The following is a 17356-nucleotide window of genomic DNA, read 5'->3' on the forward strand; positions in this document are numbered from 1 at the left end:
AAATCTCAACTTTTTTTCGAGAAAAGTGGGGGATGATGCTATGGATCACGAAATGCCCTTTTAATTTACAAAAATCATAAAATAAATGAAAAATGTTCAATGATAATTATACAAAATTTAAAAAAATATTTCAGGGTCGAATTAAAACAAAACGAATGATATAATATTGTCAAGAATGATGGGCGTAGTGGTATGGCGACGGGATATGGCAACGGTGCTGCATGTTTCTGGATGCCGATGCCGGACCATATGCAATTCACGCAATAATTGGCTTGCTGATTGTGCTAATTATTCACATTTCTCTCTCTCTCTGGGTCAGATGGCGCAGGATTGCGCTGCCATGGTCTTCACAAGAGTACGCCATCTACTTCTATCAAAAGCGAAACGTGTTGCACCATACATTCCGTGTGATGAAACATTCTTCACATCATTTGTCCAAGATGTTGATGGACGTCCCCTTCCACGATGGCCTTCCACAGCTCCCTGAAGAATCTGCTTCTCAACTCCACCATCCTTTCTTACAATGTGGCCAAAGTAGCGCAATTTCCTCACAATGATGGACTTTCTGATGTTTAAGTCTGTGCCAATCTTATTCAGGACCCAGATATTTGTCTTCTTGTCTTTCCAAGATACTCCCAACAGCCTCCTATAGCACCACATCTCAAATGCATCTATCTTCTTCCTGTCATTCTTTGTCATTGCCCAGGATTCGCACATGTATGTAGCAATTGAGAAGACTGTTGCACGGAGTAACCGTACCTTGAGGTTGATAAACCACGACTCTTCCAGATCTTTGACATACTCTGAGTTGTCCTTGCCATAGCTAATCTTCTTTTGATCTCAGATGTGCTATCACCTTTGTTGTCTATCATTGAACCCAGGTATTCAAATTGTTTAACCTCCTCAATCTTTTGACCATCTATCACAAAGTCCTCTCCAGTTCCATTTCTATCAATAACCATTACTTTAGTCTTCTTGGCATTTAGCAGAAGGCCTTTTTCCTCACAGGCTTCCTTGATGCATTTCAAAAGGGCCAGCAGTTCCTCTCTACTGCTGCATATTAGGGTGGTATCATCAGCATAGCGTAGATTTGTGATACTGCTACCGCCAAATTTGACTCCACCAGTAAACCCGTCCAAAGCTTCTCTCATGATGTCCTCTGAATAAATATTAAACAGGTTTGGTGACAATATGCAGCCCTGTCTCAGCCCTCTTCCAATCTTGAACCATTCAGTATCTCCATTACTTGTCCTGACTGCAGAGTCCTGGTCCTCATATAGTTGACTAATAAGATCAATAATGTGACCAGGGAATCCCATCCTTCTCATTGTTTTCCACAATTGGGGATGGCTGACACAGTCAAAGGCCTTGCTGTAGTCAATGAAGCACATATAAAGTGGTAGTCTGTAATCTTTACACTTCTCAATTATATTCCTGATGTTTACGATCTGGTCTCTAGTCCCTCTTCCTTCTAGAAAGCCAGCCTGCTCCTCAGTAATCTCCTGGTCTAGTTTTAGCTTCAGCCTTCTGATGATGATCTATAGCAGAACCTTACTTGCATGACATATCAAGCTGATGGTGCGATGTTTGGAACACTCTTTTAAGTTACCCTTCTTGGGGAGTGGAACAAATACAGCTCTGCATCCGTCTTTGGGCCATTCCTGCTCCTTCCATATGCGACAGCATAAACGCCACATTATGTCAACACCTTCCTTGCCTGTCGCTTTCAATAGCTCTGCTGGTATTTCATCAATGCCAGGTGACTTTGCATTCTTCATTTGATCCATTACCTGTTCTACTTCTGATCGAAGTGGTGGCGGCTCCTCTTCCATAATTTCACCGCGAGTATACACTTGTTGGTCTTGTGCCTCAAACAGTTTGGTGCTATATTCCACCCACCTTTTCTTGATATCGTCACTTTCAGTTAGTGTAATGCCATTTGCATCATTTATTACATCCATTCTTGGAACCCACTTCTTTGTTAACTCCTTTGCTATGCCAAAGGCTGCTTTCGAATCACCTTTACATCTCTCCATTTCCTGACAGTTTCTTTCGATGAAGTTCCTCTTATCTTCCTTTACACTCTTAGCAACCTCCTTGATCTGGCGTGACCTTTTATTCTGATCACCAGCTGCTTTTGCTTCTTTCCTGCTGTCAGCTAAATCCAGTTTGTGTTGTGATATCCAGGGTTGCTTTCTTCTCCTTTTCTTCGGGATGTATTTCTTGGCTATATTCTTGACTGTTTCCTTTATGTCCTCCCACAGTTCATTTGGTGTCTGTTCCTCCTCGTTCACTTTCATTAACTGCTCAAACTTGTTCTTTACCTCAACAGCATACTGAACCGGATGTTATCAACATCATACCTGATTGGTGGTCTGCTTCCTTTCTTTGCTTTCAATCTCAATTTTAACTTGGCTACAAGAAGTTGATGGTCGCTACCACAATCTGCACTTGGTCTTGTCCTTACATTTTGGAGTATTGACCTCCATCTCTTCTGAACCATGATGTAGTCAATCTGGTTTCTTGTTCTGTTACCAGGGCTTGACCAAGTCCACAGCCTCCGTGGATGATGTTCGAAAAGTGTGTTTCCGATGACCAAGTTATTTATCGCACAGAAATCATACATTTACGCTGAAAATATTCTCGTTTTCTCACATAGATGCATAAAGGGGACGATATTTGATATTGTATGTAAGTTTGGAGACAATCCATATCCTAAGCCAATAGAGTGCTTGCACAGCCTACTACTTCCTGCAAGGTCAAATATTGATCCATGCTTTGGCGATTTTGCTGGAGGACAAACAATGCAATGTGCACTGCACTGAGCAATAGGAGAAACCCAGGTTCATCAAAAACTGGCTCTGAAAATGTTCAATTATCTCCAATTCATATTGTTTTTTCACCAGAGGAATTTTTCAGAACTATTTTTTAAATTTTTCTGCAAAAATTTATGATTTTTATGATGAAATTGTGTTTTAGAGACAAGTTTTCCTGTCTTAGAGCATGACTTTGCATTGAAATAGTGTAGAAAACTTTGCTTGCTTGTCCTCCACCACGCTTGACTGACTTCAGCATATGTCACTTAATTTGACCTATTGACCTACTGTACAAGGGCCCTTAACCCCCTTTAAATGATCGGCCACCGTTGTCTGCCAAACCTAATACCCTTGAACATAACATAACAAAACATAATAGGTATTTATTGAGCGCCCCAAGGAGGTTATATATAGAAAGGAGAGAAAATAGATTACGTAACGCCTATTGTTCCTTTGTGCCTATTTGAGTTTCCGAAACGCTATTCATCGAGAGGTACCTTTTGTTCGAGACAAAGGGCTTCCGCCATTAAATCGGTAACTGACCTGATAGCGTATTAACGCTATAATAGGCAGGCTACTGTCAATAAGTGATGAAACGAAAGTCACGTGAAAGCGCCTACACGAGCGAGAGGTACCTTTTGTTTTAATCCAACCCAAGGATGTGCTTGAGTTGTCGCATGCACACAAAACAGAGGTTCGCCTACAATACAAACCTATTGTAGCGCCTAAATTGGTTTGGGCGCTCATTTGATTATACTCAGTGAACACGCTTTGCTCTACCATTTCGCTACGGACAGTTCAGCAGCATGGGCAAAGTGTGCGCTCTGTGAAGCGGATATAAGAATCTACACCAGTAAGTTGTCTATATTGTTTGCCAATAGGCCTACATAATTATAAGGATTTGAAGTAATTATGATATACTCCATAATTAACGCATGTATATTTTGTTCATTTCGCTCCTACTGTAGTATTTTTAACGACATTAGCCGCGGTCCATATCGTGTTTTATTATGTATAGGCCTACCATATAATAATTTTGCAGGCCAACCGATGCAGCTCGATACGCCCAATGTATGAATAAAAACACCTAACAATAAAGTCGCCCAGCTGAACAGCTGTAGGTATCGATCGCACGACTTCATGAATATTGATTGGCAACATTTTCCAATATGTCAGCGCTCAAATCGGACACAATAGAACATTAGACCCTTCAGTGCGTTGGAGCGCCCCACAAAGAACGGGGCGCTTTACAAAAGAAAACATACAGGTACATGAACCATAAACTAATACAAACAATACAAAGCATAATATATGTCATGACAATTGGATAAGATCTTGTAAACCGCTGAGTCATTCAAACCTGTAGAACTGGGTCTACGGTTCTGATACATACGTTTGGACAAGGGCTGTTTAGTCTCCCCTATTATGAGTCTTCACAGTCAGAGTCTTTACACTGGATAGCATAAACAATATTACTTTATTTATTGCGGGGGGGGGTGTCCTTGGGATGCACCAGTTTACTGTCTCAGGGTATTTCCAGGTTTCATAAAGACGGGGTTGTTGTGTTTCTTGAATATGCGCTTCGACTTCCGAAACCCATGCAATATATGGGATGGTAATATTCCTAGGACGTGTGATCTTTGCGGCAGCGGAGTCAGACGAGGTAGATTTTGATTGCTCTAGATGTTTTAGAGCTTTCTCAAATGTCCAGTTCTGTTACCCACAAGTACCAAGCGCACTGCGTTCTTCCAACTTAGCCTCTTCGGTGGATGGAATTTTCTCCGTGCGATGAATTGAAATAGGGTTTTGATTACCCCAAGTTTGTGAATGAGCGGATGGTGCGAATCAAACTTAGCGAGCCATTGTTCTCAATTGTGTCAACCAAACAATCCAGGAATGGAAGTCTGTTATCCTGTAAACCTTCCTACGTAAAACCGATATTCTTGTCAACCGCGTTGATGCGTTCAAAGAAGGGGACTTGTTCGCTTTTCCTTAACTTCACAAGAGTATCGCCAACATAATGAAACCAATGCGTTGGTGGTGTGCCGCTATAGGACTGTAGGACTAGCCGCTCAAAACGTTCCAGGTATATATTTGCGACGATCGGGGAAACCGGCGAACCCATCGCACAGCCATGTTTCTGCTTGTGATCAGTAGCATGGCCTCCGGTGGGGAGGGGGGAGAGCAGGGTGGCAGAGTGGCCCCTGACAAAAAATGAAAGAAAAAGTGCCCATCTGACAAAAATGAAAGATAAAATTATAAGGGTCAAGAATAGAAAAGGGTTAAGGAGCCCCTTTTCTACCAAATTTCAGCCCGATCATGGGCCAAAATATGGCACCCTATCTGTTCACAGATCCTATAGCTGCCAAGGTCGGTATGTTAGTTAAGAGAACCAGCAAAACATTTTGTTTTCCTAAAATGTGTAACTATTTTACTTTAACATGCAAAATCAACACGTATCTCTATTTTTCATGACCATTTGATCATTGCTTGGCAATATTTTTACAAGTTTCCATTTTGTTCATAAATGACTAATAGAAACAACAAAAAACTGAAACCAAGTAATACTGTGCTGGGTTGCTGTGATAACCCGGCACAAATGACAACCCAGCACAAAAAAGCAAACTTTAAGTGGTCCTTTAAAAGTTGTTTTCTCAACTTAATGTGTCCCCAGGATTTATTTCTGGGAGAAAATATGTGCATTGAGTGATTTGCCATATGTTTTGACTCAATTTATAAGCAGGGTATGAATAAAATGCAAATCTACAAGTGCTATCATGTTCTGCAAAGTACAGCAATCAATATGCATGAATGAGCTTGAATGGTATGACCCAGTGGCCTTGGGTAGGGGCTGTCCAAAGCAATAATTATGATCCCTGGTGGGAGGGTTAAATGGGGGGTAGACTTTTTTGGCGAGTAAAAATCGGGGAGAGGGGGTGCAAGCAATTTTGACAAGCCGAGAGGGAGGGGCAAGCAATATTTGGCACACATTCATGGGGCGATCTTTAAATAAAATGCTCTATTAGGGAGTGTTCATTAATACTTTGGTAGGGGGGGCTGGTAAAAGGAGGGGGGACCAAAAAGTTTTGGACCTTAAAAGAGGGGGACCAAAAGTTTTAGGTGTTTCAAAGGGGGTCCAAAAGTTTTCCGGTTTAAAACCCAAATTTCCTCGCGCTTCGCGCGCATTGAGACTCTCTATCACTTTTAACATGGGCAAATTTGGGTTTTCAATGCTGTTGTTTAACAAAATGATGGCACTTACTGCACACATATCTATTAATTAATATAACATTAAAGATGATCAGCAACATCTGGGTTGGTCTAGGAAATGTTATTATCATAGAATTTTATATCTCAACTAAGTAGGCTACAAACATGATTATGCACCAATCTGATCAAAAATCGGGAAAAATAATAAAATGAAAAATCAATGGAGCTCAAGGCGCGATACAGAGATTATCTTACACTACAACTAAATCAAGAAAATATTGCAAATAAACTGGATTTCTTTGTACGTAAACTGCACACTACAGTTTACTATTTCTCATTGCAGATTTACCATAGGGCAGAGTGGCCACATGCCCAGGTGCCAATGGTCTTAGGGTCTTAGGGGCAAAAACTGATGCACGTGTACGTGTGTGTGATTTTGACCAAATTAATCTCATATTTTACCATTATAGCTTTTTGCATAAATTAGTTCCAATTTAACAATATTTGACCATTCAAGCTCCAATATGGCAAAAAAATTTGCGCAGTTCACGCGTATTTTTTTGTACTATATTATAATGGCCACGGATCCTAATTATGCTGATGTGCCCATGAACCTCCAAATAAATCCTCTAAAATAGATAAACACCCTGATTTAGGAAAAATCTCAATTTTAAGTATAAAATGAAAAATGCCTTCTGTTTGTATTACATGCGCAATTGTCCCACCTGGAATGTTTCAAACATTTTCCTCCCTCAATGACATATGATCCAGATACCACACCTCTGGAAACAACAATATTAAGTATAATGTTTGTTATACAATAATGGGGGGTCAAAAAGTTTTGTCTGTCAAAAGAGGGGGTCAAAAAAGTTTAGCGGTCCATCGAGGGGGGGTCAAAAAAGTTTTCGAGCAAAAAATTTGAGGAAGACCAGCCCACCCCACCAAAGTATTAATGAACACTCCCTAAAAAGGCTTAAGAAATCAGTACGGAATTAAACATTATATGCAAATTAGTCCTGCTTGCTGCGCTAGCAACATATAATTAGACCATTTAGGGGCTACGCAATAATTAGGAGGCATGGGGAGGGTACAATTGGGGGCAAGACACTTTTGGTGAGCCTAGGGGGGGGGGCTGGCAAGCGATATTTAGCACACATTCATGGGTCGCCTTGAAATAAAACGCTCTAAAAAGCTTAGGAAAACAGTATGGAAACGCATAAATATGCAATTTTTTTGCTCGATGAGCTCGCAACATGACATGTATCTAGACAATTTAAAGTTTGTAAATTGGGATCCCAAAACTTGACATGCGCAAGGGGGGATCAAAGAATTTTTGGCAGGCCGAGGGGGCGGGGAAAGGCAAGCGATTTTTGGCGAGCCGTTTGTATAAATTTTACCCCTGGAGCTCATAAATATTGTACAGCCCCTTAAGGTTTGTAAATTGGGATCCCAAAATTTGGGGGTCAAGCAATTTTTGGCGGGCCAGTTGGAAATTGTATGGGAGGCTCATAATTCTTGCACAGTCCCTTAGAGCATAGGTTCACTACACTGTGTGCCACGTCATCATGATTATGTAGGATTTACATTGTGTTCAAAGTAGCATGTTGGCACAGATATATTGCTGGTTATATCGTCAGACTGTTCGAATCCAAAATGGCAGCAAGTTCAGGGTTTCTATCAATGATTTCCGGATTATCTTTTACTAACATTTTACTTCTGTGCGTTATACTTGTGTCTGTGGTTTTCTTTCTTTCCAAAAAGAGCAACTTACCGCCAGGTCCTTGGACTCTAATTCCTTACATTGGATATGCTCCCAACATCGCCTACGCTCTTTACAAAGGCGAACCACTTTACATGTTTCTTATGCAGCTTGGTAACAAATATGGACAAGTATTTTCGTTCACAGCACTCGGGATGCCTATCGTTGTTCTTAATGAATACAAAACAATACGTGAGGCTTTTCAAGATACTAAACTCAATGATAGAGGAGAAAATGAAATGCAAGCCAAGGTATGCAGCAGATCTTGTAAGTAGTGAACATGATTAATGTAAATTGTGAAATGTATTACCCATTGTATCACAAATAGCAAATGTAGCAGTTGCAGCAGTACAACGACGGCGCTAACAATCACTACCACCCCACCATCTGCAACATCAGCACCACCACCACCACCACCACCACAACTACAACCACGCCACAACCACCACCACAACCATATTTTGTTATCATCATCAATGACATGTGATCATTGTTGTTATCAACATCGTCATCATCATTATAAACATTTACCTCACCATATCTTCAACAGTATTCAACATCATCGTAATGTCGTCGTCGACATCGTTATCCTCCTTATTTCCGTCATCATTATTATTCGCCATGGTTTAGTGGCTCTAATAAAATGTTTTATTATTCAAACAAACTGAAAAATAGAGATGTGAATCATAATAATTCATTTAATTCGTTCTATGTTTTATAATTTTCTTATAGATAACAAATGGGATGACATGGCACCATACCGCATTTTTGCCCTAGCCTGCTTCCGTCAATTTGGAATCGGTACATCTCGTTTTGAGGAACCTATCAGTAAAGAAAGCAAATATCTAATCGAGGAGTTAGCCAACCTTAAAGGTCAACCTGTCGATCTTACTTGGTATTTCAACAATGCCGTATCAAACATCATCTGTAAGGTCGTTTTTGGAACTCGATTTGAACATTCTGATGAGCGCATTCATCGGCTTACGAATCTTTTGAATCGTCAAAATGAATTGTCGGGGGCAGGTGGCTTGGAAATATTTATCCCGATCAACATCCCAAGTAAAGCGAAACAAGAAATTCACAAAAAATGTTGATGAGCTGCATGAATTCATAAACGGCATGATTGAAAGTCATCGTAAAAACTTTGACCACAATAACTTGAATGACGTGATCGATATGTGGTTGAATGAGATACGACTTCACAAATCCGACGAGCCTAGTTCTTTCCGAAATCCAGATAATATGACCGGACAAATATTAGTTCTTTTCCTAGCGGGGACAGACACGACTTCAAATACACTTCGATGGGGCAGTCAATACCTTGTCCGATATCCGGAGGTGCAGGATCGCATACATCACGAAATCGATACGGTAGTCGGTCGTAACCGGTTACCAAAGTTGGACGATAAACCGAATCTTCCTTATACACAAGCCTTTATCACGGAGCTTCATCGAATCATTTCACTGGGACCGCTGTCTGTATTTCATGTAGCAGCAGCCAAGACAACTTTCCGTTCCTACACCATCCCGAAGAATAGCGTGGTGATTTCCAACCTGTACGCAGTGATGCACAGCCCTGAGGTGTGGGGAGATCCAGAAGAGTTTAGACCGGAGCGCTTTTTGGACGATGACGGTAACTTTCATGAGCCGAACGAAGTGATTCCATTTGGAATAGGTAGGTAACTAACCAGATCAATGCCAAGAAAAGCCATGCATTTAGATCTTGTACGTAATGCACTTAAAAGTGAGAGATACTCTCCCGACGAAATGTCTTTCCGCACCCCTATAACCGCAGAAAATGTTAAATTGTAATGATACTACAAATGGAAAACATATCAAACCTAACTGTCACTAAAATATAAACCCCTTTAATCAATAATAGTCATAATTGCAGGAACCTGGAACCCTCATTTATTACAAAAATAAAGAAAGGTAAAATTACACAGTAACATTCCATTGAAAAAAGTGGCGGCGCTGTTTAATGAGGCTCATTATGACGCCAATACCCTCTTCAATCAAAAAATTATCATGATCGACTTGCAGTTATCCCGACTGCACTGCTGGTCATCATCAATAATGTTTGATACAAAAGCTATTTGGGTTCGGTTGTTATTATCATCTTGGTGTTGCGTTTTTGGCCGTCCAGATTTCGGGCGATTGTCCATTAAGGGCGTACTACACCCATATATTAGTTTGATTGGTCTAAAAAAATATTTTTTCATTTATAGCTAGGCGATATATGCACGGATCATGTGAAATAAAAAAAATTATGAGAAAAAATCGTGAAAGTGTGCTTTTTCACCTATTTGTCTTAAAGTTGATTGGTTGATAAGGACGCTTATTTTTTTAGCGATAGTACCAGGCGGCATAGGAAGCGCAACACGTGACGTACGAAGCTGGCGAAGATACATGGCTGACGGCCCTATTCAAAATACACGGTTAGCAATTACAAATGGAAATTTAACATACTTGCAGTGGGGTACTTTGTCGAACTCCGACGGTTTTAGAGTAAGATAATTTTGCTTTGACACCACATAACAAATTTAGAATTATTGTGAAGATTTCATATTATGTGTAAATCCAATGGCGACTTAGGGATGGGCGATACCAGCTTTTGGTACCGATTGTCGATCTAGAGCGGTCAGGGGGTGGGTCGAATTTTTAGAAAAAATAAAATAAAATGAAAAAAAATGGCCGCGGAGCAGGCTTGCGCGACGCAGGGGTTGTCTGAGGGGGATGTTCCCCAGAGAAGTAAGAAACTTGTGCAAAATGAAGATCTAATTGAGTGAGTGTTACAATTTTGGCACTATTAGGCTATAGTGTAAAATTTTAGTTGAAAAAGCCACAAATTTGTAAAATTAATTCCCTATAAATTGTGTTAACATAGGAAATTTGCAAATGTCGAAAGAAGAGCGAAAATGGTCATATGTTTATCCACTACGCTGTCTGAGGACGGATGTTCCCTCCTGAGAAGTTTGAAGAATTTGCAAAATGAAGGTCCAATTCAAGCCATTTGGTGCATCATTTTTACACCATTCAAAACAATTGCTTAAAAAAAAGGGCCCGAACTCAATTTGCAAAATTTGAGATTCGTAAACATGGTTAAAGCCGTGCATAAATCGCCGGGATGAAGTCGGTAGGAATAATGACTTTGGTGGCAAAATGTGACGGACCCTGTATCGGCGGGGCCGCACTAATAATTTTCACATGCTTTTAGGATGCGGACCCGCCTTCAAGCCCAATGCCTAAAATAATCGCAGGCCATTATTATAGGACCTACTTCCAATCGACCCGACTACTGCGGGTTTTTATTAAGCATAGCCCTACTCAATTACGTGAAATTTAACCTTCCGTTTCTCTCCTCCTTTTCTCCCTTTTCTCTTCTCCTTTCCCCCTTTCTAGCGGGCCAGTCGGCGCTCCCCCCTGAATCCGCGCCTGAAATGAGTATGATGTGTTTGTTCAGGGGATGCGGGGTACTTGTGGCTGTAGGCCTACCACATTAATGAACTAAACTTACTCTTCGTGGGATTACGAATCGTAAACACAAACAACACAGGTGATAATAAAACCAGTAGCAAACATCACTTTAATCTAGATGCAACAAGTTTACAACTGTCTTTTTAAAGCCTTAATGTACGATCGTTTTAAATTTTTAGATTTTTCTTTTTTTCTTCCAAAATGATAAAATAGTTAAAGGCCCATTCAGTGATTTGCTCATCCGGACGATAGTAAATATCATCAAAATTCAGATTTTGGTACCTTTGTCATTGTCATAGATGTGCCAAACATAGCCTGCGAGTGGTTCAGCCGAAAGACATTTTACACGAATCTGTCATTTAGATACTGACAGTATCTAAATTAGCTACGTGTATTTGAATGTGGCTTCAACTTCGTCAGTATATACTGCTGGGTTTTTTTCCGTTTTTTGCCAAATTTGAAAAAGAGGCCTATTGTATGGCCGATACCAATTAATGGTATCGACCATCCGGCGGTATCGAGTATCGCCAAGCACCGAAATCCAAATTAAAAAAATGGCGACGGCCAGTGAGGAATATTTAGCTGGCAGAGACAGTTGTTTAAAGTGAAATGGACCGGATTAACGTGCCTGATGTAAGTAAACTCGGTGGCATATTAATTATGCTACAACATACACTGTCAACGTTCCCACTTTAGTTGATTTTGTGCAACAAGTTGCCACAAATTAACGTGTTTGTCCCAAACACATGTGATTATGTAGCGTTTTACGTTATAATTCAGTGTTGGTGTTTTACTCAGACATTGTCAGATGGCGGCCCTAAAAATCGCCTATTACTAAAAACCAACCATAATATTATCATTCAGATTTTACTGTTTCAAACCTGAAACAGATGTGCTGGCTAGCGAACACAAATTTTGCATATCATTGTCAACTGGAAGGGGAAAAAAATACGTTTAATTTCATTGATAACATGAAATTGATGCATATTAATTTTGTGTTTTCAAAGCTGTGTATAATTAGTGAATTTCCCCAAAAAATAAATTTTAATGCTTTTAGAGCCGGACATTGGTGCTAAATAAGTGTGTGTGAACGGATTCACGGTAGCAATTCTGAAATTCAAGATATACTCCTGGTTATGAATGTCGCCTGACGTACCACTTTTTGGCTTATACCTAAAAAAGCATGTAAGCTACATTAATACCGATGCCACCAATAGAACAAGAAGATTTGCCCCTTCGTTTTGCATACCACTTTGTCCATTGTTTTCTTCGAATTTCTTCACAAAATGCAAAAAACCCGCAAAAAATGTGATGGGTGTAGTACCCCCTTAAGCCATGAATCTTCTTTTTTCTCAAATTATATCGAACAGATCCCTCGTCAATATTCAATAATTTTGCAATTTCACGGTTAGATTTTCCTTCACTATGATATGCTTCTATCATTTCCTTCTGGTGATCGGTAATTTTTGGCATTTTGAGCCTGATCTGATGTTAAAACTTAACAATTTTGGAAGTCGAAATTAAACTTGAATGCGCTGTTAGATAGAAAATCCCTGTAATGAGGCTGCATGATATTAACTGAATGGAAGTTATCTCTTTTGGATCGTGGCAAATAACATAATCGCATAACAATTACTAATCCATTGTGATCGGGGATACCTTTATTCCTCTAGTATCACAATTCATAACCTTGATCATTTGTTATGCATCACATGTTTGAAAAAAGAGATCAAATACCCCGGGCGTCATCTGTTGTTATGGTGGTCGTCAAGGCCTGACGTCATAATTAGCTAATTAAGTACAGCGCGGCCAGTTTTCCTATGGGGAGTTTGGTTTGTTATTTTCCAGCAATGCTTTGAAGTTGAAAAGATGATTAAAACCGATTAAAGGTATTATAGATGATATTAAAGTAAATAAGTAGATTTCAAGTTAGTATTATTTACTAAAAATTCAACAAGTGTTACTGCAGAAAGACAACTCAGTAAAACTCAGTATAAGGGTTAAGACCGCTTATGGATGCTTTGAACATTTTTTTTGCCCCTGTGCAATTTTGTTGTTACCCTTTGACCTAGTTTGACACAATACCTCATTAATCATGTTAATTAAGAATTCTAGAGATAGAATATTCTGAACATTTACTTTTTTATTCCTTGGGACTAGACAAAGAACTAGATGAAGAAACTTAATTAAAGCCTTTAAAATGTTCAATCCCTTGTGTGACCACCCGGTCCCCGAACTTCATGTATCCAAGGGGTAACCGTGCTCGTCGGAAATCGGGGGGGGGGGGCTGGTATGACACCCACCTCACCTCAGGTACCATCCTCATCATGGGTGGCATGGGTCGCATTGTATGTGGTCATTCCCGTCCAGGAATTGATGTTTGATTCCCATGATGTACGTGGACGTCCTCTGCCTCGGTTACCTTGTGTTTGTCCTTGCAACAGGGTTCTAGCAAGGTTTCCTGCACTGTCTCTTGCTACACGTGACCAAAGTACTGTAGCTTGTGTTTTCTCACTGTTGTCAGGAGTCTGGTATGACAATCTGGAAAAAAATATGTGAAACGATACCTCTAAGAGGCAATATCGCAAAGAAATTAAGATACCAAAGAAAATGACACGTATGGAAAATCGTATGCGCATTGTCTCATCGTAATTAAATACGACTTGTTTTGAGGAATATGCGCTTTTCCACCCTCTGTGAAATTGGTTCATTGTAGTTTGACCGCACATGGATATGTCTATTATGACATGTTCCTTTAAATAGCTCGTCATAATATTCAATTATTCAATTCAAAATAAATGTTTCAAATTAGGTTATTTGATCCTTGAAAAAACACTTTCTCGATTTCTTTGAAACGTGCTCATTGCGGCATCATCTTTTTATCCTTTCTGTTGTAGGGCACCGTGTTTGTCTTGGTGAAGCACTCGCGAGACAACAACTCTTCATCTTCTTTACCCATCTTCTACATCAGTTCAAATTTGAGAAGACATCTGAGAACGCACCGATGCCTACCTTGAAACCAATCGACGGGATGGTCTTACATCCAGAACCGTACAAACTGAGAGTCACTAAGCGCGAGTAAATCTAGTGTCCTCTTGTTTTGTGTTTAACATCGGTAGTACGTAGCCATGAAATCGGATTCTCTGAAGTTTCTTGCATAACCATGATAATGGTTAATTTTCTGTATCAGATGAAGGGTTCAAAACAGACTATACCAGAAATATATAATGGGCGTGTTGTTCAGAACTGGCTCATTGTTAGTTGGTTTGAGGTTGAGACCCCGACAGGATTAGAATTAAATTTTTTGCACCAAAACATGTAAATTTAATAGTTCAAAAAGAAATTTAATGCCAAACGTTTGAATTAAAAATACTAGCTCCTCAGAAGCCAGCATTATCAAATCAATACAGAATTGATCAATTAAAATCTGTATTTGAAGTGGTTTGGTATATAGTTAATTTACTTGCGTAGTTAATCCCGCTGGAGTGGTGTTTTCACACGTGACTATTGTTATTAAAATGACTATTATTACGAATAATGCAAATTGCAACGAGTTACCAATGTTTGAAGCAAGGATGATAAGCTGGGGCGAGGCACTGAGAAATTAGCATGCGTCTTAAATAACGCGTTGTTATTAATTTAATCCCGTGATCTTGCTGGAGAGCGTCAATATGTCGGCAGACAGAGCTCACGTCTCATGTCTTCAAAAACTATTCTATGCTGGGTTAAATGCGCAGTTTAATAACTGTTAATTATCGCCTTCCCATGTGGTATACAATTTCGTTACAAAATAAATGTAATTGTTCAATTTAATGTATGTAATCTTTATATACAACTGTAGGGGGTGTATTAACCCAAAATTTCTGAGTTCCCCTCAAAATACGTGAACTACTTATACATGTTATATGAACATGAAAAAACAGGTTTGTGTTGAAACAAAATATTCTAACCCCCTGTACATACCCTTTTTGTTAAGGTTGCCGGATTCGGCAGACATGCACTATGTTTAACACAGAGTTATTCTTTATTAATACTGATGTAACTTACAACTAGTGATGAACTAGACCTTTTAGTGTATAAAATGACAATTTCACATGTTGTAGTGTATTAAGGAACTACATGTATATATAAGAGTTTATAAGTATACTAAAACTGTTTTCATTTCAAGAATGGGGTCCTGGTCAATTTATGGACTATTATATCACTTTTTTATGGTTCTGATAGCTTTTTCTGGAACATGCTCTTCAGTCTAGATCTAGTTTCAAATCTTTGGCATAAGGTATCACTGAGGTAGTTTCTTAGTAGTCTTTCAGAAGCCTGAATTATGCCGCTTCCTTTAGGTATTGTTAAAGCACTGTCCTGTGTCTATTCACGGTAGGGGAAAGTGGGGAAAATTGGTCCACCTAAGGGGCAAAATGGGACACCAGAATTTACTCGGCTATAATACTAATACCCGAAAAGTGACCACTACAAAACAAAATGTATATCACCAAGTGTCTAGTAGACTAACATTTCACAAAAAATGATGCACGTCGGCCTCCGGCTTCATTATTTTATTATTTAAAAAAAGCGTCCCATTTTACCCCATGCGAAATTGTTGCTGTAAAGAACCTGGGGTAATATGGGACAGCTATTTCCATGAAAATCACAGAATAAGTAGGCGACATGTGTGTCATTGTATTGCACTCATCAAAATTAGATACACTGTTGACTATATATTTTAAAGATTTTTTTCAAACACGGTATAGATCATTCTGGGACACCCTGTATAAACATGGTAGATATGGAGGAAAAGGCTGGAAGACGAAAAAGGTCTGAAAGTTAGCCTTTCCTTTAACTCAAATGAAATTAACAAGATAAACCAACATCACATAGCATAACCAAAAGACCATGGTAGATATGGAGGAAAAGGCTGGAAGACGAAAAAGGTCTGAAAGTTAGCCTTTCCTTTAACTCAAATGAAATTAACAAGATAAACCAACATCACATAGCATAACCAAAAGACAAGGGAAGGGGAGGGGGGCGGTGCTCACGGAAAAGTTTAATTATCCTTAGAGTTTTGTTTTTAATTGATTGCGGAATTGTTTAACAGATTTTGAAGCTTTCAGATTTTCATCTAAAGAATTCCAAAGAATGGGACCTCTTGTACGTATGGCATGATCAGAAAAGACTTTCTTATTTTTGGTTAGATTTAGGTCATTTACATATCGTGTCTTGTAGATACATGTCAGAACGTTTGGTAAAATAATTATCGAATGAACAGGGCAGCTCATTTATAGAGTGCCTGTACATAAATGTACATAATTCCAGTGTGCACATGTCTTCAACAGGTATTAAATGTCAAACTTGGAATTGTTTCCAAAAGCATTGAAACCAAAACCAATACAAAATTCACTCATTGTTGAAAGATAAACGGGCTCATCATATTTTGTTAGCAACTTATGCATTTATTTTGGTTTTGAATATTGTGGAAAAACTTCCCTCCCGGATGGATATTTTTATTGGGACACGTATACGCGTATCCGACGTACACTCCCAAGTCTTGACCGAAACCGTCATGTCGACGCACATGGAGTTTCGCATTAAGGCGTTGGCCCTTCGAAGGTCCGACACCTTAAATTGTCAACCCGTCAGTAAACACGACTATAGCATATAGCACTATGTTTTCCACCACCAGGCTATTCATAAAAGTGAAAATATGATTGGGTTTGTGTCTCGCTATCCTTGATGTTGCTTCACAATGAATAACTAGAGCGATAACCGCACCATAGCTGAACCATGTGGCTTCGACAGTATATTGTGGTAGGCCTATACCACTGTGATAGGTGGTGGGTGACATATGTCACAGGGGTAGGTGATGCGTCTAGTGCACATAGTTGTAGTTGTAGATGTAGTTAGCTGCTGTTTCCCTATCCTTCATTCTTAGCTTTCTACCCTACTAGCGTTCTCCTAGCTTCTCTTCTATCAATCTCCTCGCTTCTCTTTTTTTTTGCTTGCTTGAAACGCTTCTATACTGCGGATCAACCCAACTTGCCGCTGGCTAGCCGCAAGGCGAAAAGGGAAGCAAATTATGTAAGTCTTCTCCTGCCAGTAC

At 39.5% G+C, this 17356-nt stretch overlaps 2 protein-coding genes across 2 annotated transcripts; one reads left to right on the top strand and one right to left on the bottom strand.

Moving 5' to 3' along the window:
* Positions 1-1538: 1538 nt before the first annotated feature.
* Positions 1539-8408, bottom strand: LOC140137146 (uncharacterized). The gene is made up of 2 exons (XM_072158800.1): positions 8322-8408; positions 1539-2336 (listed from the first exon to the last, which is right to left on the bottom strand). Exons 1-2 carry the CDS (start codon positions 8406-8408, stop codon positions 1539-1541), a joined length of 885 nt encoding a protein of 294 aa, XP_072014901.1.
* On the top strand, positions 7587-14934 carry LOC140138398 (vitamin D 25-hydroxylase-like). Its single transcript, XM_072160295.1, has 3 exons — positions 7587-8052; positions 8518-9460; positions 14160-14934. Exons 2-3 carry the CDS (start codon positions 8791-8793, stop codon positions 14342-14344), a joined length of 855 nt encoding a protein of 284 aa, XP_072016396.1. The 5' UTR covers positions 7587-8052; positions 8518-8790; the 3' UTR covers positions 14345-14934.
* The last annotated feature ends 2422 nt before the right edge of the window (positions 14935-17356 follow it).

The sequence above is a fragment of the Amphiura filiformis genome, chromosome 17 (genome assembly GCF_039555335.1).
Source record: "Amphiura filiformis chromosome 17, Afil_fr2py, whole genome shotgun sequence".
NCBI lineage: Eukaryota > Metazoa > Echinodermata > Ophiuroidea > Amphilepidida > Amphiuridae > Amphiura > Amphiura filiformis.

Coding starts and splice junctions, on each gene's coding strand:
- LOC140137146 (XM_072158800.1), bottom strand. CDS start 8,408: ATGGCGAATAATAATGATGACGGAAATAAGGAGGATAACGATGTCGAC. Junction 2,337..8,321: donor TGAATACTGTTGAAGATATG/GTGAGGTAAATG, acceptor CATCCGGTTCAG/TATGCTGTTGAGGTAAAGAA.
- LOC140138398 (XM_072160295.1), top strand. CDS start 8,791: ATGAATTGTCGGGGGCAGGTGGCTTGGAAATATTTATCCCGATCAACA. Junction 9,461..14,159: donor AGTGATTCCATTTGGAATAG/GTAGGTAACTAA, acceptor TTTCTGTTGTAG/GGCACCGTGTTTGTCTTGGT.